Here is a 26,054-nt window from a genome sequence, read left to right on the forward strand (position 1 = left end):
TTTTTGCATTTTCACAGGAACTTATAAATAGTCATAAATGTATGTTCTGTTCTGTTGTTTGTCTAGTAAGAATAGAATACGAAATTCTGGACTGGTTGATGTTACAAATTTTTGTTACATAGGCAATGAGCTARATGCTTAATTCTTATTTTTTGAAAAAGGATGTATAAAGATAAAGTCATATGACTATGATATTAAGGTGATATGCATGGATATTTTTCCTTATTTTCTCTCTCCTACTTATTAAAAGTATGAATAAATCATTATCTTCTTAAATAAAAGAATAGGAAACAAAACTTTATCTTAAAATTATAAAATGAAGAATTTATTACAAGAAAAATTGGGTTTTCCAAGCAGAATACTAACTAGTGATTTTTGGATCTTATTCTTAAAGAAAGAATGTACTTTATGGTGTCATTTTTTAGAGGGAAACTCAGGACTGATAATAAAAGTTTTTATGTAAGTCAACATACTGTTTCTGTGTATAGTTTCTCAAATACAAGGGATTTTAGACCCAATGCAGAGTGGTTTTGTAGAGACCTAAAATGAGATCAGAAAACCAGGGGAAGCTGATATACTTTCAACTGTTCAGCAATTACAAGTACATTCTGTGAGATTAGTCTTCTTTACAGAGGCAGAGTGGTTTTAATAAGTAACGTGTTGCTGAATTGCATACGTTTAACAGTGCAGGTTTGATTGCAGATGTCTGAAGATGCTGGTAAGAGGCTATTTTCATCTGTTGTCTGAATAATCTCTTTTTGTTTTTTTAATTCTACTTTCTTTTTTTAGCTTTTTTCCTCTTAGTAATTTTCTAAATGTAAATACATCGTTGGACAAGATAAGCCCTTAAAACAGAGTGAGGTGTGTTTAGAAAAAGCATTTTAAATTTCAAATTTGTCATTGCTATCATTAATTTGTAAAGTCTTGTTCCTGATTTTTCAGAACAGACTTTTATTTTCTCTCCATAGTCCTGGCTCCATTTCTGACAGATTTTCCTCAGTGCATGATGCCATGATGTATTAAATAGTAGAATACTCTATAATATACTCAAAAACATAACGTAATTGTTAGTTAATTGTAGTAGAATGGTTACTTGGGGCACCTGGTAATCAAAGTTCAAACAACTGTGTCCCTAAAGCTAAAATTAGATTGCTTTAGCCACATATTCAGGCTTGTGGCGTTATAAGCAAACTATGAAGCATTACTGCTGGCTATTCCCAAGCACTGAGCATATGCCTATGCTGTGCCTACTCCTTTTGCAGATTGCCTGAGATACCTGATGCGCTTTCAGTAATACACACTTTAGTGGTAACATAGAGCTCAGGGCAGAGTTACACAGGAGTATTTACCCTGCTTGGATCCCTCTACTTGAAAATCTTGATATTTTCAAAGTACCTATCTAGCTATTTTAAAATTAGTTGTCATATATGCCTAACTACAGGCAATAGCTGTAATTAACTGTAGCTTATAACATTTTGGAAGTAATGCCAGAAAAATCAAATATTTTCAGCTCAAGAGTAGTGACTTAACTAAAAGCACTGAAGTCAGCAGACATTGTTCTTGGATTATTATGTAGTTCAGAACAGTGAGTCACTGATATCTGTAATTCCAATTGACACTTGAACATGGATGGAAGAGGACAAAACCCTGGGTCTTAAAGCTTGGTTTCAGTAGCTTTTATGTGGAACCAGCAAGGAGCAACCACCTCTTCTAACCATGAAATTATCTATGTCAAAAACAATTAGGAAAGAATGGACTTGATCAACAGCAATAACTGTGAGTGACCTCACAACGGGCCGAGTTGTGCTACAGACAGAAAACTGCCTGTCTCGTGTTGGAAGTTTTGAATATATTTAAACAAATCAGAAGAAGCATTATGTGTGCTAAGTGCTATGATTCCAATAGGATAATGTTGTGCAGGTGATATATTTAGTGAAAAATAGGTACTGTAGATCAAATTAGTGAGGCTTAATCATTTAATTTTCTGTGCAGTGCTTTGTGAATTTCAGAGAGTAGATTTGTTTAATTGCTTACTATTACTGTATTTTTCTACTACTACTATAACCTTTATTTTATTGTAATGAAGTACACAGACTAACAATTTGCACATAAAAAATACCCTCTTATAGGTAAGAGTCTGCTTCTTGACTATATTGATGTTGCAGTGTATTGTCCCAATGTTTTCCATTAATAATGAATAGTTCTCTCAATTTACTGAGCTATAATTAAACATATATTTTTTTCTAATACACAAATTGGACACCTTTAATTCTCTCAGTGTCAAGCTCCTTCCAGTCACGAGCTAGGCTTTCTGCTGTAGATACGAAGAACGATCTGCCTACCTCTTAAGATAATGATAACCTAAAAGGGTTAAAGATTCTAGGATTTATGTTTCCAGTTAGGACTTTTTAATGATGTGTGAAAATGATTTATTTGTTTCTTCTTGTAACTGCATATAAGAATGCCTTGAGACAGGGTTTTTTCAGTAGATTAATCTGTCTCCTCTTCCCTTAATTCTCAAAAAGAAAAGAAAGGCCTAGGCCAGGAATACTTTTTCTTATTTAAGCTGATCTTACCAATAGAAAAAATAAAACAGCCTAGCTTCATAAACTGACTTTATATTTCCAGATTTTTCTCATTCTACTCAATTCTGGCCTCTCAGAAAGATGGAGATCAAAGGTTTTTAAGTGGTCTTGGAAGTAATAATATTTCAAACATAATACATTGTGCTACAGGAGAAAAAAATAAATAGATAAACTTAGTCTCACCTGATAACATAAATAAGAGAAATTGGTTAAGAGATAAGGCATGATTTCCTAATAAATTCTAGATCATCGCTTCATCTCTTCTGCTGTCCAGGAATTAAGTGAACAGTAACTATCATATGGAACAACCTGAGCAAAGAGTATCTTAGTTAAACTTAATGAATTGGACCAAACTGTCTAATTCTAATTTCACATACCAATGATTTGTTACTGTTCACTCTCATCCAGAAAATCTCGTGTTCTTGACCTGACTCTATTTCTCTGGCTCTTTTCTTTATCCATGACTGACCACGTGTTTGGCAGTAGTGAACACGTATTTATGTATGTAATGGGTGAACTCAGAAATGCAGACTTACCTCCTATGAGAAACTGTGTTCTCTCAAAGTGGTGGAGAGAAATATCTTCTCTAACATTTTGAAAGACATACAAGAGAAAGCTTATCCTAAAGATTATGTTTAACAACTGAAAACTAACCCAATATCTGCAAGGACAGGTGAACCAAATTGAGACACATTCTTTACCTGAATAAAATATACTGAGATATACAAAGATTAATCTTTTCACCAAGAATAAGCTACTGTGATGGAGGGAGCTTGATCAATGTCAAAACCACAATAACATCAGTCTTAAATATATTCTACTTGCCCTTTCTAAGGCTGTCTTATGGTTGATATAATGCACAAGATCATACACATTATGAATCTCCAGCAAAGAGTGATTTTTAAGCACACAAATTCTTAGAAAACAGGCCTTTCATTAATTAAAGTTCTGTGAATCTTAATGTAAACATGTACTCTGGGTACATTTATGGTATTTGAAAAGAAAGTCAGAAATTATTAAATTGCTCATAACCATAGAAGATTTGGGAAATTAATTATWTATTCATTTGGGCAGAACCTTTATTTTGAACTCCCAAGCAATTCTAAAACCAATATGAAACTGGTTTGTTTTAGTAATTAAAAAAAAATGTATAAAAATACAGAACAGAGCAAACAAGCCCCTTAAAAGAAACTCTAATTCATGGGAAGAATCAACTGCAAGTTTTTTTAGTGCTACTGTTCATTATTTCACTTATGATATTGTAACAAATACCTAAGGAGCTTCTCTGCACATGTTTAATAAAAATGAGCATGGTAGCAACCTAACATTAGGCTGGAAACTATGGAAGAGAAAACAGAAGAACAAAGTTGAATATATTAACCTTTTTTTGACAGATGTTGAGCCAGTGTAAGCACAGTGTTTTACAGTCTGCCACTTACTAGGTGATTTGACACCGAAGCTATAAAGTTTTGCCATATTACTAACAAATAAAATAAATAATAAAAGATCTCCTTGCAATTTATGTTTCTTAAAGAGTGCAAAGTAATGAAAAGGTAGTACAAGCTATTAACTGAAAAAAATTCATAACCAGTGATAAGCTTTCTCTTTGTTTTATGAACTGTTATATATATTTAATAGAAAATTATAATTTTGTTGGAGACTTCTGGAATAGCCCAGAAAACCAAAAACAGGATAATCATTTTCTRTTAAGGTATATGGGGTTTTTAGACAAGTGTTATATAACTCAATTTGATGATTATGAAATTCTGTAGCTTATTCCATGTTTCTGAAAACAATCACATATTTTATAAATAAGTTAAATTTATCAACTTCTCAAAATATCAGCTACAGCAGACTAGATGCAGGTTACAGGACATTATATATTAAGTCTAAGTTCACTTAGTGCTTGGTTAATGGAGAGACGCAACTGCTTCTGCAGTTCAGAGAAGTGAAGTAGCTGAGATACAGCTATGCTTATGCTACTGCACTTATGGCTAATTTCTGGTCTTAGGGACGGTTATCATGGCCTGACTTGCAGCAATATAGATTAGGATGATTTAGAGCACAGTACACAGCAATTGGCTGTGGATCACCTCACGGACCTCCGTGGTGCCATGAAAACGTAATTATCATTTATTGCATGGAGCTGTAGTTGGTCTTTTTGCTTGTTTGCTTTGGTGTGTGATGAGTTTTTTTTTTGGTTTGTTTTTTTTTTTTTTTTTTTTTTTTTTTTTTTGCATTTAAAGAGTTGGAAACAAAATGAATGACATATTGTAGCCCACCAGAATGGTTGTTTGTGTAGCATGAAACTGAGGCTAGATGTTCCATCCCTGAATAAGTGGCATGAGGACATGTGGAAGGTGTTTGAGGATGCAAAGTCTGCTCTGGTAGTGTTTCAAGACTGTGTGCGTTAGCGGGAGACATGTTTGGGAACATTTCCTGCAGTGAATAATCCGCCTGATCCTTGCTCTGCTGTCATCTTGGAGAGAGCAAAGGGGTGATCAAAACTAGCCAGGACGTAACCTATCTCTGAGGCAGCATGCGTAATCGGAGCTCTTAGTGCTTGACCTTGCTGCCTGGATGCCTTTTTTTTTTGTTAGTGTAAACATACCTTCAGAGGTAAGTCCTACTACAGGCACTCACCTCAAGCCTCATCAGAGCCTCATCACTCTGGGTTTCTTCTATAAACAAGTGCCTCCAGAAGGCAGTACATCCTACTGAAGAACTATATCAATATCTTTTAATTTCCTGTATTTGTGCTGCTAGTAATAAAACTCAAGCTATTTGGAATAAATATTCTATCTGTATTAGTATTAAAACTATAATCTGTTTATTGAGATTTTTTTTCTTTTTTCCCCTGCAGCTGTGATTCTGAAAATAGATATCTTGGAAATCCACTTAGGGGAACCTGTTATTGTGAGTACTTATGTTTTTCATGTTCACTATTTAAATGCTATTTACACATTATGTTATAATTTCATTTCCACTGTAAAACGAACTAAATATTCTTCAAGGTATTCYTCAAGTAGTTGGTGCAACTTTGAAAAAGTAAATTAAAAAATAAAGTGCCCTTCTGGACTTCTCTTGGTGTCACTTTGTCCCCAAGAAAGCACTAAAACCTACTGAAAGTTAATTCCTTGTACCTATGCTACAGTGAATGATCAAACCATTGCATTGTTCTCTGTATCTCAATGTATGTGAAGAAAGGGAATATGTAATTGTCTCATTYTTTAAAAGGCAGAATTTGTAATAGGGAAATAGAAACAGGCTAAATGGTGATATTTCTTAGTGACATTCTGGATGGTTTAGCCAGTCAGTATGTGTCCCAGGGAAGTGGTCCACAGCTGAACTCCAGTATGTTTTAAAATGATAAAGCATGTGTGTTGTCCCCATGTTTTTACTGTTGTAAAAGGTGCCTTAGGCAAACTAGTTTTACAGTGTTACGTTTCTGATAGTCATAGTGAAATATGGGAAGGGATGGGAAAGAATGCTTATTACCAGTGTGCAGAAATCCCTTAGTGAGCTCTTTATTTGCTGACCTAATATCAATGTTAAATAGTAATTTTAATCATCATTTAATCATCATTAATCATTAGTGTTGGAGGACTCTTTCCTCTTGCAACTTTTGCACATACCTTCTCAATGTCAGACAATTGGATTCAATTGTCTGTTATTTCCTAATGTCATCCTCTACCTTGACCTTAAATTGTATAAAGATATATTTCTTAATAAATTTTGGGCTTATATTTTACCTTTTCATTCTAGAGCGTATACAAAAGTTTTGTTTTATAGTCTCTTGTTGGCATCATTTACCTAATAAATTTTTTTTCTTTACTAGTATATTTCATTTTTAACTTAAGTGGTTTGCATCTGTTTTACAAAATAAAATAGTCTGTTACAGATACTAATGTATCTATAGGTCTAAAACATTCATTCTTTTTGACAGTTATTAAAAAATATGCATTTTTTCCACAGTCAAGTTCAAGTTTAATGGTTCAAGGTAGAAGTTCATTTTTAAATGTTGTATTTCCAAGTTACTGTGATATAGTTGACTGTATTCTTAAAATAGACCTAATTGAAAATACTCCTTAAGTCTGTATTGTACAAATACTGTTGATCAAATAAACTCAATTATATGTGTTATATTTGTTCTTATTTCAAAACAGAAATTCCAATATTTAGAGGATTGAATATTTGTATATATTCATTTTAGAAATTATGTAGATTCAAAGCTAGATAATGAGCACATGAGAAGAGTATACTGTAGAGAAAGTACTACACAGATAATTTTGGATATGTCCATTAACATCTGTTTCTTTAAAAGTAAATGTTATTTAATCTAAGAGATGGAAAAGAAATGACAATAATGAGATTTGTAGATCTCAGACACCTCCAAGAAATATATTATTTTTTGCTATCATATTGCAGGTTGGGACTATAAATCATGTTGAAGACAAATCGCACTGTATTCAAGATAGCCTTTAACCTTTAACTCACTACTATTATATATCTCCTTTCAGGTTTCAAATTTTTTTAAGGATCTTATTTTGGAATGATAAATCTTCTTTTAATAATTTCAGTCATAAAAAGATTCTGATATGAAAAAATTTTCGGAGTTACCTTATCTGGAGGTAATCACGAGCCTACACTAAGTTCAAATAATTGAATGCTTTATTTCTTACATTTAATGGCCAATGCATCATAATGGGAAATTATTCCTGTTAATTTGTGGATAACTGACTGACCTAAGATTTTAATAACAATTGGTTATTGGCACTGTAAATTACTTGCTAAATAATATATTAAAAATGTTAGTCATRGATATACTCAGATTTCTTACCTATGTAAGTATAAAATAAATACATTTAAATGTAAGTTTAAAATATAGCTTTACCATGATATGTAATTTTATAAGAAAGTTTAAGACATACAAGAGACGTGCATGTGAGTAGTATTTTCCTATATTCATTTCACAAATGTGGGAGATAGTAATTAATCTAAATACAGATACTGTGACAAAAGGATAAACACAGATAGCAACGATATCATCAAATCCTAGATGTAACAGAGTCAGAATATAAGAGTGAGAACAAACCTCACACACACATCTGAAAATTGGGAAATACTGAATATATAAAAACATCTTAGCAACTATATGATGGTCTGTCTAATCTTCTGTGTTGTCAGTAGTGGCTAAAAATGAAAAGCCTGGGGAAGAGTGTAGTAACTGGACAAGCATGTAGTGATATTTCCCCCAAAAGGTCTGTTTACGTCCAACAATTTGCAGCTCAGGAACTTCATGAGAAGAAGGATTTCCTGGGCCAGAAAAGTTGGATATATGTTTAGGAATCCTTACAAGGATTTCTTATAAGTAATAAGGAGGAGAACATAATTACAAAGGAAAGAAGGAAAGATTTGCATGAATTTAAAAGCCACATTTTTTGGGGGGGGGAGGGGGGGGCTGTGTAAATATTCTTGCAGGTCAGGTAAGTCTACTGCTGGATTGTTGCTCTGTATTTCTAGTAGGAAATAGCTGTATATCCCTAGGCCTTTCTATTATAAGCCAGTCTTTCAGTGAATGATCACTGATTCAATCCATATAAATGAATTCTGAGTGGAGGCCAGAGATAGTTGTGCAGTTGACTTATGCATGTATAGAAAACATAAATATAACATGTTGTCATGATGCTATTTGTATATGTTGTTGTTAGTGTTGTTCTGTGGTGTCTCAGCCAATGTGATGCATAGCAGTGGCACCTAGATAGCAAAGCGTGCATTCGGATTGCTGGATTAGTTCATCATACATCAGTATTAGAAATACATTGTTTTCAGAATCAATACTTCTGTTTGTAAAGAAGCAGGCAGCAAAACCAGATGGTTTGGGACTGATTGGGGCAAATTGCTGGAATGATTACCACTTTCACGGTTCTGACTTTAGTTGTATTCCAGCACAATGTTTTAAGTCATAAATAGTTAAACCAGTGTTCTAGAAAAAACAGAGTTTGAATTTACAATGCATGACAAATTATTATATAAAGGGTGGATTAGAAGTTCTTGGGCTGCTTCAGACCTGTTACCCACAAAACTTTTAGTGAATGGAACCTATTCATGCTTCCTTTTCCTCATCATTCTGCATCCTTCGCCAACTTTCCCAGCCCCTCTCCTCCTGAGCCTATTACTGCTGATTTCTTGTTCATTTCTTGCCTTTGTAATTCTGGTACTGCATACTCATGTCACTGCTACTTTACCTCTCCCAAAGAGTTGTCATCTCTGAAACCCAAGCAGACAATCTCAGCAGTATTTACCTTACAGTTTTCTCCAAAGTATACTTCTGTTTAGTATTGGGCTACCACACTGTAATGGCACACCTCACCAAATAAGAGACTGAATATAGAACTACAGTGGGACAGAGAGGCATTCGCTTCCCTAATATTCATTATTCTATACTGCTACATTCAGAAGAGAAGATATCCTTTTTCTGCCTATTTTTTTATTTTTTTTTTAAGAAATCACAGGTTTTACCTTTTCAGCATGTATTGATCAGATCTTGCAGCAAATGAGAACAGGTATAGTATAAGATGCTTGCATGCTAGTGAAGAAACACAGATATTGGTTATACCAATTGAAACGTGTAATGCAAACTGTCAGCAAGAGGAGACAATTTTTAAGCATCTAGATTTATGCACATCTGCATGTATTTATGTATTTGCCTTTGTTGACTTAGTGCATGGCATCTTTTGATTTATAAAGAAAAAAAAGTCAAAAAGTGTACTAGAGGTGACCATAAAGCACTAGGTGGCAGACTTGTTATACTTAGAAAAAGATTAAACTCAAGAACATTTCAAGGAGAGTATCTGAGAAGATAAATAACAAGTAGCACTTTTAATAAAACTGTTAACAGAGATTTTTCAGATATTTAAAAATCGTGTGGAAACTCAAAGGGCAAAACCAATAAATTTTAGCAGTTGAAAAGGTGTGTGTTTTAGCTGAATTGTGAGATGTGTACCAGCAGTTAGATTCTTTGCTACCAATCAGTATAATTCCTGTTTCCTTTAGGGACAGCATTAGTGTAAACTAAATACATCCTATAATTGTAAAACTGCCATGCTTGACTTAAAGTAATGAGTTCCACCAATTGTATCAGTAGCTTTGATACAGATTGAGGCAATTTTTATTATTATTAAATACATTAAAGATGATGACTGTTGTTATCTTTTTGAATATATGGAATTGTATGAATAAATGATATTTAAAAAGAAAGTTTCTTAGTGTTTACAAGTCTGTTAGAAGAAATTATAGTTTGAATCAGACAATTCTAGGATGTTTTGAGGAGAGAATGGCCTTAGCAAACCCATGAACTTGGAACATAAAAAGAGCAAAAGACAAACGCAGTCTTTGCCCTGAGCTAAAAGAATGACACAAACCAATTTTAACCTCCTAGGGAATTAAAAAAAATAACCACACCCATAATCTTAAGTACCTAGTGAAGTATTATGCTCTCACCTGAGGCTCTGTGTGTATACATTTTCCAAATGCTAGGTTGATGTGAAGCATTTCTGGATGGGCTAAAAAACCACTATTGCTGCTGATCATCTTTAGACTTTACTGTGATTTGGAGAATCTGTCTATATATGTACTTAAATTTGTTTATATTATTGTGAATTTTCTCTGTCTATTTTAGAAAGCACACTTTATTTTTAAAGGGAGGTTAATTTCTCTCTGCGATGGCCTTTGCTGATGTATCAGGGAATTTACGGACTGGTATCCTCTTACAGATACTATCAAAACAACATACATCATGCAAGGTTGTTTCATTTTAGTGATAATTTGTTTAGATATACTGTCACATTTAGACAAAAGAAGATGGTCGCTACTCTGGACAACTAGCTTTCTAAGCACAAAAGAATAATAGATTATTATTAACGTTGTAAAGCATACAATTAAAGAAAAGTCTGAATAAATGGCCTTCATCCCCTGATTGGCCGTTCCGTGGATCCTGTAATTATAAAACTATAAATTAGGAAAATATATGATTGAGACAGGAGTGGTATGAGACATGAATGTGTGTGGTAGAGAACTAAAATCTGTACCTTTGATTTCTCTTGAAATGTTATGAGTAAATAAAAATGTTTTGCTCTGTTTTTCCCTTAAAAAAATGCAATGGCTATAAGAACAATTTTGGAAGAATGACAAGCTGTGCAGAATGTGGCCAGAAAATCCACATTAGTGCAAAAATCTCACAATTTTCTCATCAATGAAATCATAATTGTAGGTTTCTACCCTACTCTTGTAGAATAGAAATAGTACTGCTCCTGTACAGGTTTATGAAAATATGGCTAGATAGAGTATAAAATGTTAGAACTTTTCATGACGTTAGGAATGGCTGTTGCAGAAATTAGGAAGAAAAGATGAAGGAAGGTGATTATTAAAATGAACAGGAGACTACGTGATCTGAGGTGGATTGAGAACTGGCTGAAAGGCAGAGCTCAGAGGATTGTCATCTGGAGTCTAGTTGGAGGCCTGTGGCTAGTGGCATCCCCCAGGGCTCAGTACTGGGTCCCATCCTGTTCAACTTCTTCATCAGTGACCTGGATGAGGGGACAGAGTGCCTCCTCAGCAAGTTTGCTGATGATACCAAGCTGGGAGGAGTGGCTGATCCACCTGAGGGCTGTGCTGCCATTCAGAGAGACCTGGGCAGGCTGTTGGGTGGAGAGGAACCTCACGAGGTTCAACAAGGGCAAGTGCAGAGTCCTGCACCTAGAGAAAAAATAACCCTAGGCACCAGTACAAGCTGGGGGCTGACCTGCTGGAGAGCAGCTCTGCAGAGAAGGACCTGGGAGTGCTGGTGGATGACAAGTTGACCATGAGCCAGCAATGCACCCCTGTGGCCAAGAAAGCCAATGGTCTCCTGGGGTGCATTAGGAAGACTGTTGCCAGCAGGTGGAGGGAGGTGATGCTGCCCCTCTACTCAGCCCTGGGGAGGCCTCATCTTGAGTACTGTGTCCATTTCTGGGCTTCCCAGCATGAGAGAGACATGGAGCTACTGGAGAGAGTCCAGTGTAGGGCTACAAAGATGATCAGAGGGCTGGAGCATCTCCCCTATGAGGAACGGCTGTGAGAGCTGGGCCTCTTCAGCCTGGGGAAGAGAAGACTGAGGGGGGATCTCATCGCTGTGTATAAGTACCTGGAGGGAGGGTGTCAAGGGGACGGGGCCAAACTCTTTGCAGTTGTCCCATGTGACAGGACAAGAGGCAATGGGCAGAAATTGAACCACAGGAAGTTACGCCTGAACGTGAGGGGGAATTTCTTCCCTGTGCAAGTGACGGAGCACTGGAMCAGGTTGCCCAGAGAGGTTGTGGAGTCTCCTTCTCTGGAGATCTTCAAGGCCCGCCTGGATGCAATCCTGTCTAACATGCTCTAGGTGACCCTGCTGAGCAGCGAGGTTGGACTAGATGATCTGCAGAAGTCCCTTCCAACCTTACTGATTCTATGATTCTATGACTAAATAGTGGAAAGAGAAAATTGAAATTCATCTAGGGAAGACAATGTAAAACTGCATCATGCAAATATGTCATTATCCTCATGTTCGTTATAAGGGATTGCCTACCACAGTGTATGTTCTGTGGAGATCAAGTACAGATGATATGCATGATCATTGGTTTTCAAATAAAGAAAACAAATAGATTGTCAAATAGTATTTGCTAGAGCTTTCTGGCTTTCTTTACATGATAAATCAGTTAGTAGAAAAGGAGTATCAAAAAGTTTGTGTCTGATATCCCCCAAAAAGTTGAAATAGATTCTGTATTAAGCTCATCATCTAACAAAGCAAATGAGGAAGAGGTTTATTCAGTTCATGCATTTCAGTTAGCAGTACCTTTTTTTCATGGCTGAGAGAGTCATGAATTAATGATAACACAGCCATATCCGGTTCCTCTTTTGTAGAAAAAAAAAGTAATGCTAAGAAAATAGAATATCACTTTTTATGTTTGGTAGCTGTTTGAGGTGGAAATTAAGTGTTCCAAGTCACTTTCCGAAAGAAGTCAGTGAGCTCTGCCACTGTGGTCAACGTTCTGTCTCCGGTGCAAAGAATAAATCTTGTGTGAGGAGGAGGTGATTCCTTTGAGGTAGAGAAAAGCAGTCTGTAGGGCCTCATTTTTCCTCCCTCTATTATTTCTATTTCCTTAGCTTAACCACACAGACTATTTTATATGCTTAGCTGCTAGCCCTGTAACCTACACTTTGGAAGTGGGGCAAAACCCCTGGTTCAGTTTGTCCTCATGTTTGTCAGTTTGTACTTTCTTTCCTAATAAGAGTTGAGATATTTCCTCTTACCTCTTTTAAGGATTGTGTAGGCTAAATTAGGCAACATTATGTCTAGGTAATCTCATTTGTAAATAATCTAAATTTAATATTTGTGAATGTTTTTTGCTGATTTGGCACTCAATTCTCAGCATGAGTAAAAGGCAGTGAGAATGTTACTAAGTCAGCAGATTTTACTTTAAATACACTTGATAGGATTTTAAATGAACAGGTGCTTGTGTTGCATCTTACTTAAAAGCTGTAACATAAAAACATTCTACTGTTCATTGTGCAAGTATGGTGCTTTAGCATACCATTTTTTTTACATTACAAACATCTATTGCACTTAATTACTTTAAGATACMTGAGACTGCAGACAGGAGCATACAAAGTACATCGTTCCTGTTCAGTAGGAAGTGCAGTTTTGCTGAAAGTGCTCTGGATTCATTTTCAATAAGAGGAATTTTATATTTTAGTGCTCAGAACTAACATGTTAGTTTTTTGAGGAACAGCAGAGAATATCAAAAAAGTTTTAACATCTCAACTTGAATTTATATCGTGTATTTTATACAAACCAGGTGGTGTCAAGCAACAAGAGTTAAGTTGCGACATTTGGACAATTTGGGCGGTTGGACAGATGCTATGTTTCTTAAGCAAAGTTCAGCTAAATAGGAAGGAAAGAATTTTGAAATTGTTGAGATAATAAATGTGCACTTATATATTTAAGTATTTTTATAGTCAATTTACAAAATGCGTGATCTATCTCCTTGTAGTGTCTGATCAATGTGAGGTTGCTTCTTATTGTTGAGGCCTGTGTCTGGATTGTTGAATAGCTGGCATAAAAACTCTGCTAATAACCTAATTAAAGTTATTCTGTGAAAGCATACATTAAAATTTGCATGACCCCAGACCTAAATTTGTGTGAAAATTTGAGCGTATACATACACAACAGGATACACAATTTTAAAAATATTTATATTTTTTGAAAGTTGAGAGTATTTTCATGGACACTGGTTGATTTTAGAAATAAAAGTCTCTTTACTTCTCTTTCTAAAAGGAATCAAAGTACGTTATTTGTAAGGATTATACAGTAAACTGAACATTACAGGAGCAGGACTGAAAATAACATTAAAATTTGACTTCTCTCGGTAATTATATGACAAGAAACATCCCTGCTTGGTAATAACATATGAACTCAGCCAATAATTTAATGTTGTTTTTTAGAAGTGGCCATTTCAGCTAGCAGAACAGGGAAATCAGAGCTCTCTTCAATGTGCATAGACTATGTGACTAAGGAAAAAAATAAGAATCGAGTTAGAGAGCATTGATGCTAATATATTGCAAAATTATGTTGCATAATAGAGTTATAGTATTGAATATTAGAATTATGAAGCAGGTGAAGCATCTAGATCATTATGAAGAAAATGTCKTACAGGGATAAATTTGAATGTCCTCTGTAACATTTTCGTTAGATACTTTATCTTGATTGTGTTAGCACTTTTCTCTCTCCCAGTTTCCTTATCTTTGAAAACTATTACAAGGATTAAGATACTACAAAAATTTTCCATTCTGACAAAGCAAAAGACCATTTACTGAAAGATAAAAAAAAAAAAAAAAATCTGTATTTTTGACTTAACAGAATGCCAGTGATAGGAGTTTAAAATACTCCATAATAGGAAATATCTGGAACTTTTTTCTGAAATGGATTTTTAAAAAAATGTTAAATGAGGCACTTCTGTATTTCTATTGTTGTTGTTTTTACTAATATTTTGTTCAGAATGCTCCAGTTCTTTGATTTCCAAACTCTGTTTAATGGGCCATGTTGTTGTCCAACCTTGTAAATGGTCTGCATCTGTTCATGGAACTTCATCAATAGTGTAGTGTTTTCAATTAAAAGTTTGATGAGAAATCTATGAAAATAGTAGATCTGTCTGTGCCTTGTCATTTAAAATTTCTGGAAACATCATCTTAGACTGTGTTTAACAGGATCCAGGTAATCATAAATGTTACTTAATTTTTATATCTCTGCAGTAGGTCTATCATAACATTGACATATCTGCATTTTTACTTCTAAAACAACTAAAATGAGGAGATAATCACCTAATTTTTAGCTTTTAAAAACTTAAGTGTCTAGCCTTAGTCTTATAAGTCTTTCAGTACTCAGTAGAGAGCATCAAGGGTAACTCATCCTACCTGTTGCCAGTATTTGCCTTAGAAAGCGATCGCTTGACTTCAGAAAACTTCTGTCTTTGTTCAGTGTGGAGTGAGCCTAGAGTATTAATTTAGATTAGACATTTAACATTGAGCTGAACTGAAGTTTAACACAGTACAGATTTTTCTGTGTATGGCTTTTCCTTACAATCAAAATTAACTAATTATTAGTCTTTTCCAAAAAGTACCCTTAGCTAGTTGATAGTAAAGACTTCACAGTAAATGACTTTCTGTTTTCTCACAGTGGATAAATAATGTTGGACACGAACATACTTCAATGTAATAAGGAAAATGAGACAGTGGCAAATGAAATACAGTGAGCAGAGGAGTGAATCAGGCACTGCTATGAAAGTTCAGAAATAATTATCTGGTTGAAAATAGGTCTGGTGGTAATGCCTAACTTCCATACAATGCAAACAGGATTTATTTTGGTCACAAATGAATATATTTATAGCATTCGATAGCAGAACTTGGTTTCAAAAGCTGCATTTTTGCAAGTAGAGATGAATACAAGTAGTACTGTAGTCAAAAAAACTCTTGTAAGAGCTACAGAACAAGAGCTGTAAAGAGCCGGAGAGAGGGAGAGACAAACTGCCTATAAATGAGGAGGTGAGAGTATAACTTTGAGAACCATCATGAATGGAGTTCCCTAAATAGAAAAGTGTAGGAAGACTGACTGTGGTGGGACTGATGTTACAATTGTGAGAGAGGGTCCTACTCTAACTTTAAAAGTGGTTTCAAGAAGTAAAAATAGAACAGCTCTATTTTGTGTATATGTGTAGAGCTTCCCTCAGGAGGGAGAAAAAAAGGTTCTATTCACTAGATTAGTTACTGTAATTCAGACACAGCTAAAGGACAAATTTTCAACTTTACAGTATAGCAGATGATAAGAAGACAAATGCTGAAATAACAGAAATGTGTATATAACAGATAAATAAAAAGGCTAAAATAGTTATTTTTTAAGACTAAATAACTTCAAAATTTTTTAAACTTGTGTGCACAAAAGCTCTTCTTTCGTATGGTTGAGAGACAGAATTCCTTTGTCCCCAGTTTTGCCTTATTGTGTGATCTTAAGCAGGTACAACTGCTGATCTTCACTGATACGCTGCATTTCTGCGAGGGCATTGTAAGAAGGATGACTGTTAGAGGATGACTGTGGCATTGTTAAATGATCATTTTCTCTATATTCTGAGCAAATCGACAATATCTTGTCCTGAAGACCTGTCTAGATTAGTGCATCTTGTGTGTAGTAGCCTTGGCGGTAGCCAAAGTTCCCTCAGGGCTGCATGCTGTGATGCTAGTCTACTGTACATTTACAATAATTGTCTTTGCAAAGATTCCTGCTAAAGCAGCCATTTGTATTTCATGGATCCCAAGCTGACCGGATTAGGACATTTTAGTACATCTATTGATTATTCCTAGCCTTTAGGGCATGCTAATCATGATTATTAAAGGAATTATTAATCACTTCAGTAGAGATTAAACTATACTTGCTATCTTTTGCTATCCTGCTGCCTGTAACTGTACTTGTACATGGCAGTCATACTGTTAAATATGCAGATAGGGCATACTTTATTGATAGAGTCAGTGAGACTGTATTCATTATCTTTGCATAGTTATAGAAGTTTAGAGTAATATCAATAACAACATTGTTATTTTAAATCTGATATTTATTGAACTTTCAYCTTTATAAGCTTGCAGATACATGATCAAAACTCATTATCTAAGAAATCTGTTGGATCAACTTATTCTTACTTATTTAAATAATGAAGCTCTGTTGGCTAATAACAGAGAAAGTGGACTTTTTAGTTTCCAAGGTAGTGGTAGTTCCTTTCATACAGCCCTTTTATTTCTGTAGTTTCTTGTCACACTCAGTGTAAAAAGCACCATTTATTTAATTACTAAGACAATACAGTGGGCTGTGTTCATGCTTCATTGACTAGTAAGCTTTTTTTCTCCTGCTAGGTCAGGCTTCTCGTTGGTTATGATAAAAATGTATTTTTTCAGATGCGTTGCTGCAGAAAAGGTGATTGTCAGCAATAAGCAATATCTACTGAGTGCAACAGAATGTGTGCTAGAGCCAAAGACATCTGCCTCTGTGAAACATGCTTAAACCCGTTCCACCCACCTTGGGTTCCTAACAGACCATTGCACAAGAATTATTGATCTCCTATCACAATTTCTATCTCTGAGGGCTTCGCTGATCTGGACTGTATCTGTTTGCACTGAACATTGCTTGCTGGGATTCTCCATGGGCCCTCTATGAATTGCAACAGAACTTCAACAACAGTCATCACTGATGACTGGTTCTTTTTTTCTCACGTTATGGAGATGGTGGAAATCTGATTCACACTGATAATACCAGATACAATAATACCTCCCAGAAAAGTTCCTTTATCAGTCATTACTATTGCTGAGACCCAGCTAAGTCTCACTCTGGTCCCTCCAGCTTCAGGAACTCAATGGGTTGGCTCAAAACCTATGTCTTCCTACTTGTCCTAATTGGTTTATGCTCCTCCCAAAAATGGGTAAGCATGATCTGAAGATGGAGTATCTGTACCTTGGCCAGCTTTAGTTGTCCCTCAGAGGAGCACTATTAGTGCTCAGTGACATAAATGGTGTGAATAGGAGCTGCTTGGCAGTCAAGAGATTGAAAGCAAAAYTTGTAGAACAAATGATGTGTAGAAGTGTCATCTTCTTGAAGTCAGTGCTAAACTGCTGCTTATTTCTTTTGTATGAGAAATGTGTATCATTTGCCACTTGGAAAATGTCTTAGAATTCTGACAGTTTGGAAAGAATATGCTTGGTAGGCAAATAAATTGTATTTAAAATTCCACTGTGCCGCTTCAGCAATGTTAGTTTCTATAGCATCAGGCCTTCATACTATATTATTTTACAGTAGATACAACTTTGTTTCTCTCAAAACTTTAAAACCCAGCAATTCTATATTGTATCATAGCAATATAGCTAAATAAACCATTTAAACAACACAGTAAAATATTTTACTGTAATCCTAAAACATTTAAAAGCATTTTGAGCAGAATATTTGATTAATTATTTCATCATAAAAATTAAGGAACTGGTAACGCTCCAAGTACAATTGATACAGTATTTTGGGATAATTACTTAAAGAAGAATGACTAGTTGAAGTTATGTATACTAGCAGCCCTGTGGTAGAATCTGCTTCTTAATTTAGTTACTTTTCATTTTTTTTCTTATTGTCACATTATATAGTGACGAACATTTACACAGTGAAATGCATATGAATGGCTCTAACTTTAGATTATGCTTTTTAAATTGAAAGTAAACATTAAATTTTCAGGTGGTCACATGAGATTTTTAATACGTATTCATTCAAATCTGTTTGGTTTTTTACATTCTGTTTTGCCCGCAGACAGCCTTTTGATTGATTACCAGTTTACCTTCAGCTTATTACAAGAGGATGATCGCCATCACACTGCTATAAACTTTATAGCCAATCCAGAACAGGTAAGAAAATGTGATTAATTTTGGAGAAGTATTGCAGAGCCATGATCAAGATTTGTGTTGTATTTTTAAGGTTTGTCAATTTCTTATAATGTATTAGAGCTACTAGAAATATTTTTGGAAACATTAGAAAGTATTTCAGTGCATTCAGTGAGGAAACACTTTTTTCTTAAGTTTCTAAGTAGTACATGTACCAAGAAGTATCCTTAAAATGTATCAGGTGGTTTTATTTTATTGTTGTTCCCATGAATAATAAATTTAATAACTTCTGGAGAWGAATTAAAGGAGAATAAATTTCACTTAACAAATCTTTATTACCAGAATGAGAAAGGTCATTTTTAAATCTTAATTAAAAGGCATCCTTATGCAATGTAATTTCCTCTTTTAATTTTATAAAACAAGTTATTTCATTATTTCAATCACAATCTGAAAAGATAACTTGTGTAGTTATATACTCACTTGTGCCTGGCCCTTATGGAAGCAAAAGAGTTGCTTTTGGCTTCTGTAGACCAAAATATTACAGTTTCTATTTGTGGTTCAATTGAAAAAAAGGAAAAGGATTGAAAGCTGTATTCAGTTACATACGCTACAGCTATATTTAATACATTCTGATATATTTTGTTAACTTTCGTTTATTTTTCTTCTTTTTTTCCAGTCAAATAAAAATTTGGATATATCAATTAATGCATCAAACAACTTTAATCTCAATATTACATGGTCTATTGGTTCTACAGGTAAGGTCACATTTTGGTGTAATGACTTTTTCCTATATGATGTCATGATCTATCAAACCATTTTAACATGATTATCTCCTTGTTGCTAATTTTGATAATAAAACTTTATAAAATGTATTCTTTTGCTATTATCACTATGCCATTATTGATTATATTATTTAAACCTCAGATGATAATTTGCAATCAGAACAAAGCTTCATTAATATGTTAACTTTCTCTCCTATTCAATTAAAATTACTGTGGTAGGAAAACCTTGTACTCTATTTAAATTTTTAAAATGACAGCATTATGAAATGCTGTGATTTTAATTAAGATAAATTGCTTTCTTAACTACGGGAGAGACTGAGATTTTAATTTCTTTGTTTCAGTGTTCAAGCTAAAAATTTAATTATTAACCTTAACATTGATATCAAACAATGAAGTTCTTCTGTATATGCTGATAAAAGGAGCTGCTTATCTATTTTTCTCCAACTTTGAACCCCATTACTCTTTTTTAATAAAAAAGAAGAAAAGCTTTATTTAGAAAGTTTCTCTGAATGGATTCTCTTGACTTTCTGAAAATACATCCAAGGAGAAGCATGATGCTTAAAATGAAATTGTACTAAAAAAAAAATGTTTTTAAAAAGAAGGTTGTCTTACATAAACATCTATTTTAAGCATTTTACCATACCATAGTTAGCAAATTATATTTATTTAAAATAAGCACTGTCATCAATACATTTGCAAAAATTGATACATATTTATTAGTAGGTATGGTATTCAAGCTTTTAAGAACAGTTAAAACACTGTAGCAATAATTTAAGATGTAGACAAAATCACTTTTCATGTTTATTAATCTATGATTTTTTTTACTGAAATGGAATGTATATTACTAGAGGAAACTATATTAGCTGTTTAGCTAACAGGGATAACTTTGCTATAAAATTCCTGTAACTTCCATCAATTTTATGATTTATTTGTAATCTTTTGAAACCAGAGTAAGAATTTTTGTAAAATCTCTATATGAAATGTATCTGATGTACCCTGGAAACCTAATAAATGGATATTAAGGTTGTAGATTAAAGAATGCACAAGTAATTTCAAAATCTAAATTTCTCATGCAAATTTACTTTGGCATCTTCTGTGACTATTAATATTAATCATAAATGTGTATTTATATATACCTATGTATATATGTGTGTGTGTGTGTGTGTGTATATTTTTAGCTGGAACAATATCTGGAGAAGAGATTCCTGTTGTTTCTAAGACTAATATTAAGGAATACAGAGACAGCTTTTCCTGTGAAAAATTTAACTTTCGAAGCAACCCGAACATCACTTTCTATGTCTATGTCAGCAATTTTTCCTGGCCAATTAAAATACAGGTTAGTATGACGATTTAACCGTTTTGTGCTCCTGAAGATGTTGACTTTTAGCTGTATACTGAAATGAAAGTTTTTGCTCATACAGAAAGTATACAAATAGCTATTATTTGTATGGTATAATTTTGTGTGTAAATGTTACATTATGATGTTTATGTTTTTGTCAGTTGGAGCTGTTGAAATCCTTCCTAAAATGAATCAGACTTTTGATCCTCAGTTTTATATCTGAAATTAAAATTATTGAACATATACATATACTCATATATTATGTGTATCTATGTATAGAGACATATATAGATATTTGTATGTAATTTTTTGTTAATTTATGCCTTTCTTAGTCTCTGATTTTCTTAAAGGTTGAATGTCTGTATCATATTGCAGTATTACAAACTTCAGAGCTAACATTGGGCATATTTGGTTAGCATTTATATTCTTCTTTGAGTTCATTGGAATCGATTTCAGTAAGTATTTTCTGGAATAGATGAGAGACTGCACAGTGGCAGATTCAGCAAAAGCAGTGCAGTGATGTATTATGTTTTTGCCAGAAGGTTCAGTAATATTTGTAAATACCAATAGTATAGCTACATTTGTAAGTACTGTGTGTCCTGCACTAATCAGGAATACTTTATGTGAATGAAAGGCTTTTGGGTATAGCTTTTAAAAATAATTAATTCTTAAAAATTAAATTGTTAAAATAGCTTTCATAAACTCTTGTGGGTTGCTGAGAAAACCAGAGCAAGCTGAAAATACTTTTTAGTGCTCTACAGCCAGCAGTCAAACAGGAACATGGTATTTGTAACTGCAAATATCCTACAAATTTCCAAGTGGGGAAAAAACCCTTCTAATTKTAAAATATACAGCCTATTTCATGTATTTATATGATAAATTTGTCTGCTGAGGAGCCTCCTCATTCAAGATTCTGAATTATAACAGYCATCTTCAGTCTCTAAAATAACCTGTCAGAGAATTATTACCTCTATGTTGTGTTAGATAACACTATCCTTGTCTTAGTCAAATATGAATGTTATCTATGAATACAGGTGTCACACAGTTTCCACAGATAAATTTATGGAATTTGTTAGCTTCTATGCATGTATTATTTTATATAAAACTGCTCAAGGTTAACTTCTTTTTTTTTTTACTCTTCACCTGAACAATATTTTTCTACCCACCAATCCCACTTTCTAAGGATAGAACAACTGCAGTTGCGAAAAGGTCTTCCTGAACTATCCCTGAAGTAATTTAAGCTGTAAATTCATTACATATTCCTTCCTCCTTTCAAAGATTGGAAGATGCCTATGTCATCACTGTAATACAAATGTTATGGAGATGTTCCTGTGATGTGTAACTCTGTTAGATGTTTACAGTTTTCAGCTCCTTACTGTATTGTTTCCAGTGCAGCATAACACCTTAATGGCAAACATTTTTAATGCTTGATCACAGGAATCCTTGAACCATAGTTAGATTTCTTTAAAAAAAAAAAAAAAAATCAGGCCTTTGATTTGTTCTTATCTGCCACAGTTGTGCAGACATTTTATGTTTACTTTTGAGAAGTATGGAAATTCATAAATCTAGACCGTTGTGTCTTAGAGATTTCCATCTAGAAATGAAGTAACTTCCTATTTTACACACAGGAAAATGGAATACTTTTCCAATTCTGGGAACTGAGTTTCAGGATGGCAATATTGTCTTCTGTATTTTCCTTCAGAAGTTCACAAGTTTACTATTTTGCTCTCAACTTTTTCATGCAGTGATTCATTCTACTCCAACCAAATATCTGACGTTCACATTACCTATATAAAATTCTCACATTGGACGCATTGACAAGAGATAAGATTTTAAAATGATAAATGGAGTAGGGAACTGTTCAGAGAAAACAGGAAGTCTATTCTTTACGCTAACTTTATGATTCTGAATATGAAAAAGATTTTAGAAGGCCTGCTTGGGACTTAGAGACAGGGAAGTCATGGTTGGTCATGGTTGGTCCCTATCCAAAGGTTTTCTTTTCCAAGGACTGCCCTAAGTGGGCTCACAGTTCTAATGTCTATGATTTTCTACAACTATRTATCTTAGAATACCATATTTCATCTTCATAATCAGCAAAGGTAGTTGAAATCAGTCCACTATCATATCAAAGTGCTTCCAGATAATCCTTACAAAAATCGTGTTATTGTTAAGCTGATGAAAGGATTGTTCAGGTGATTCAAGTTACTGATGACAGGGTAGTGTTCTGGTTCAAAGTGAGAAACTTCTAGCTGGTCTCTGAACAGTTTCTAGACTATTCTAAAATTAAATTTCCAGAATTAGCCACTTCTGCCTTTCTGTGGTGATTAGACAGTTAACTCTGTATTCTAATGCAAAGTTTTGGATGCCACAAGAAGCTGGCCTATATATGCTCTGATGCTGACCTATTGGCACTGTAGTGCTTTCCACTACTACAGTCACACTGTTGGTCAGATCACGTTGGTTAAAAAACAGCAATATTTTACATCAACTTGCCACTAAAGGATTCATTTAATCCTGTTAAATCTCAGGAAATTATTGTTTCCTTGGGAGGTATTCTATTCTTGGGAATAAGTGAGATAGCAACATTGAATGTGATACATACTTTTACACAATACTTTAGTRAAGGACTATATGTTCATTTCAGCAGATGTCTTGTATTATTCAAATACATTCTGAGTACCAGTCTCCTATCTTCACATTATTCATTATGACTTATCAAGAGTAGAATATATGACGAATGAGTTCCTGAGGAAGCAGAAATAGTTACTTCACTGTCTTTGTAACTGATATTTCAAGTTGTGTTGCTCATATGTACTTCACCACTATCCTTTTATGCCTGATGTTATGCTGGAAGTAGAGCTAAGATTACTCTTGTCTTTCACTGGGAAGTTTTGAGTTTGGGTGCTGCAGTTACTGATCATCATTACCATTTCCTTTTCTGTAGTAGAAGGATTTACAGTTCTCATTATAGAAGACATTTCATTCTTCTGTCAAAGTCATCCATATTGCTTCCATTTTTGCGTCTGGTTGCCTTCAGGATTTTCACATACATAAGAAAAAGCCTACATTCCAGCAAGTGATTATTTATTTGGATCAATGGCTCACAATTGCTTCCTCAAGTACTTTTATTATGAATACTTCCTATTTAGAAAATGTGAATACTATTTTTTTTAACATAACAGAACAAATCCCTGGTAGTTCTTACACAACATATCCTCTTTTGAAATGCAGTCTTTCTTGACTTTGAAAAAAAGGATATGTGATGGGCGCATCCGTATGGCAACTTCCTGAAAACATTTAACTTGTCATCAGCAACTACCTGGTGACCTGTCACTCTGGAGCCTAATGACCTCAGAATACAAGTTGTTCAGTGCTGGGTAGCACTGACTTACTTGCCAAACACCAAAAGCGGGAGTAAATGTTAACCATTTCAGATGAAGTCCAGCTCTCTTCATAAAATTATACTGTACTTTTTATACATAAAATTATACATTACTCAGGGCCACTCTTCCATTTACAGTGGTTACATCAGGCACACAGCTGGGTGCTCAGTCAGGAGGAGGTCTCTGGAACTCTCATGGGAAAGCATTACATTTAAATTTCCTGATACTAAAAGCATTTTATTTAGCTATAAGAGCTTTCCTTCTTGCACATCAAAGGAGAAGTAGATCAGGTCACTGCAGACAGTATGACAGTGATGTTTCACACCAACAAATAGGATGGATCCTACTAACTCTGGTTTTGCAAGAAAGCAGTTGATTCGTGTGATTCATGTTTTTTGAATGACATTTGTCTCATGGTAATGCACATAATCACACAGCTAAGATAAACAATGTCTAGCAGATCAAATAAGCAGACATACACCGTAATTGCATGAGTGGTCATTAAAAATGATTGTGCTATATGGCATCTTCAATTACAGCAGTTTCTAGAAGTAGATCTGTTTAATAGGTGTAACATGAACATCTATCAGGTTTTCACAGAAGCAGTTAGTAACTATACACTAACACATACATGTATTGGATTTTTTTGCTGAATTATGGGAAGAGCGTATGCTATATTTTTTCTTCACTTGCTGTAATGCAGAAGTTGATTGGAAAGTAAGGATGAATACAGACAGCATAAGCTTAGCTGTCTCACACTTCCCTAGGTAACAGTAGTTTATGCATCTTTTGTGGTTTTGAGAGGAAAACTGTGTAAGGTGTATTTGTTATTACAAACACACCTAATGCCAAGGTAAGGACAGGATTTATCATCCAGATTCACTGTTCCTACATTTAGCTGTCTAAATTCTCAGACTAACAGTTGGAAGACCCACTTTTTAAATGTATCATGTTTTATATCTGTGTTAAAAAGGATTCCGTCTGAAAATGCTTGAACAGGCTAGATTTCTGAATGGAATACATGGCAAAGCCATGTCACTTGTTTCTACTCATTTTTATTGTATTTTGAGAGTAGGTGTAATTCGGACTCCACTGGAAACGAAATTTGAAGGCAGTAATGTTTTTTGAAAAGCAGTAACTCAACTGCAACCAGCACCTCAAGTAACGGTCAGTGGTCCCTTAAATAGTAAGTAATCATAAAGCTTGAGCTCCTGGTAGCTATGCAAATATTAATAACCAAAGTAACAACATGTTCTTCAGTCTCAGAGAACTAATTTCATGACAAGGAATTTCTATTACTGTGGCAGTAACAGGTATTTTTCCTTCTTTTCATCATTTGCAACCATATTCTGCAAAGAGCAAATGTGTGCATAACACAAACAAATAATGTTATAGCACTGTCCTAATTATCCTGTTGATGTCCTCTGTGCCTAAGGACAGCAATAACATTCCTACCTCCTGATCAGCTGTCTTCGTGCACCTGTACCTCTTTATAACTCTGAGACTGGTAAGTCTGATCTCAGCTTGAGTCTTAGCAGCAAAATTTTCTCCCAGTTTTAAAGCAGGATCTGTTACCTTTATGTAGGAAATATCATCACAATTATAGTTCARTAGTTTCCTACTATGCTGTCAGTGATTGTCAGCTGAAAGTTATCAGCATGAATAGCTCAGCTGTGTCTAAGAACGATTCACACAGTTAGTAAAGCTCAGAGAAAAAACAGTATAAAACCAGGAGATAAGTCCTCTGCTAGAGTTTTTCTCTCTAGAGTAAATAAAAGGTTCAGAAATGTCTGTGTTTTAATTAGGAGAGTCAGTTTAAATTATGATTCTCAACCTTAACAGCAAAGCACTCTCTGGCAAAATCAGGTTGTATTAAAAAAAAAAAAAAAAAAAAAAAAAAGAAAAGAAAGAAAAAGAGAGAGAGAAACCCTTATTTTTCGTTGTGAAATAATTCATCCCTTACATGTTTCCATAGCATAGAATAATTACT

The 26,054-nt window shown here is 34.3% G+C and overlaps 1 protein-coding gene across 12 annotated transcripts in view; it reads left to right on the forward strand.

Moving 5' to 3' along the window:
* ATRNL1 (attractin like 1) overlaps nt 1-26,054 on the forward strand; it is a 515,292-nt gene that overhangs the window by 200,124 nt on the left and 289,114 nt on the right. For 11 of the 12 annotated variants that reach the window (XM_085319057.1, XM_085319058.1, XM_085319066.1 and 8 more), the window contains 4 exons: nt 5,449-5,501; nt 18,490-18,584; nt 19,237-19,315; nt 20,521-20,678. In XM_085319057.1, coding sequence (XP_085175183.1) covers nt 5,449-5,501; nt 18,490-18,584; nt 19,237-19,315; nt 20,521-20,678 — 385 coding nt within the window. Of the gene's footprint in view, nt 1-5,448; nt 5,502-18,489; nt 18,585-19,236; nt 19,316-20,520; nt 20,679-26,054 lie in introns of those variants that run through there. The other variant, XM_085319069.1, reaches the window with a different exon arrangement.

The sequence above is a fragment of the Rhea americana genome, unplaced genomic scaffold (genome assembly GCF_003343005.1).
Source record: "Rhea americana isolate MKP2758 unplaced genomic scaffold, rheAme1 scaffold_57, whole genome shotgun sequence".
Taxonomy (NCBI): Eukaryota; Metazoa; Chordata; class Aves; order Rheiformes; family Rheidae; genus Rhea; species Rhea americana.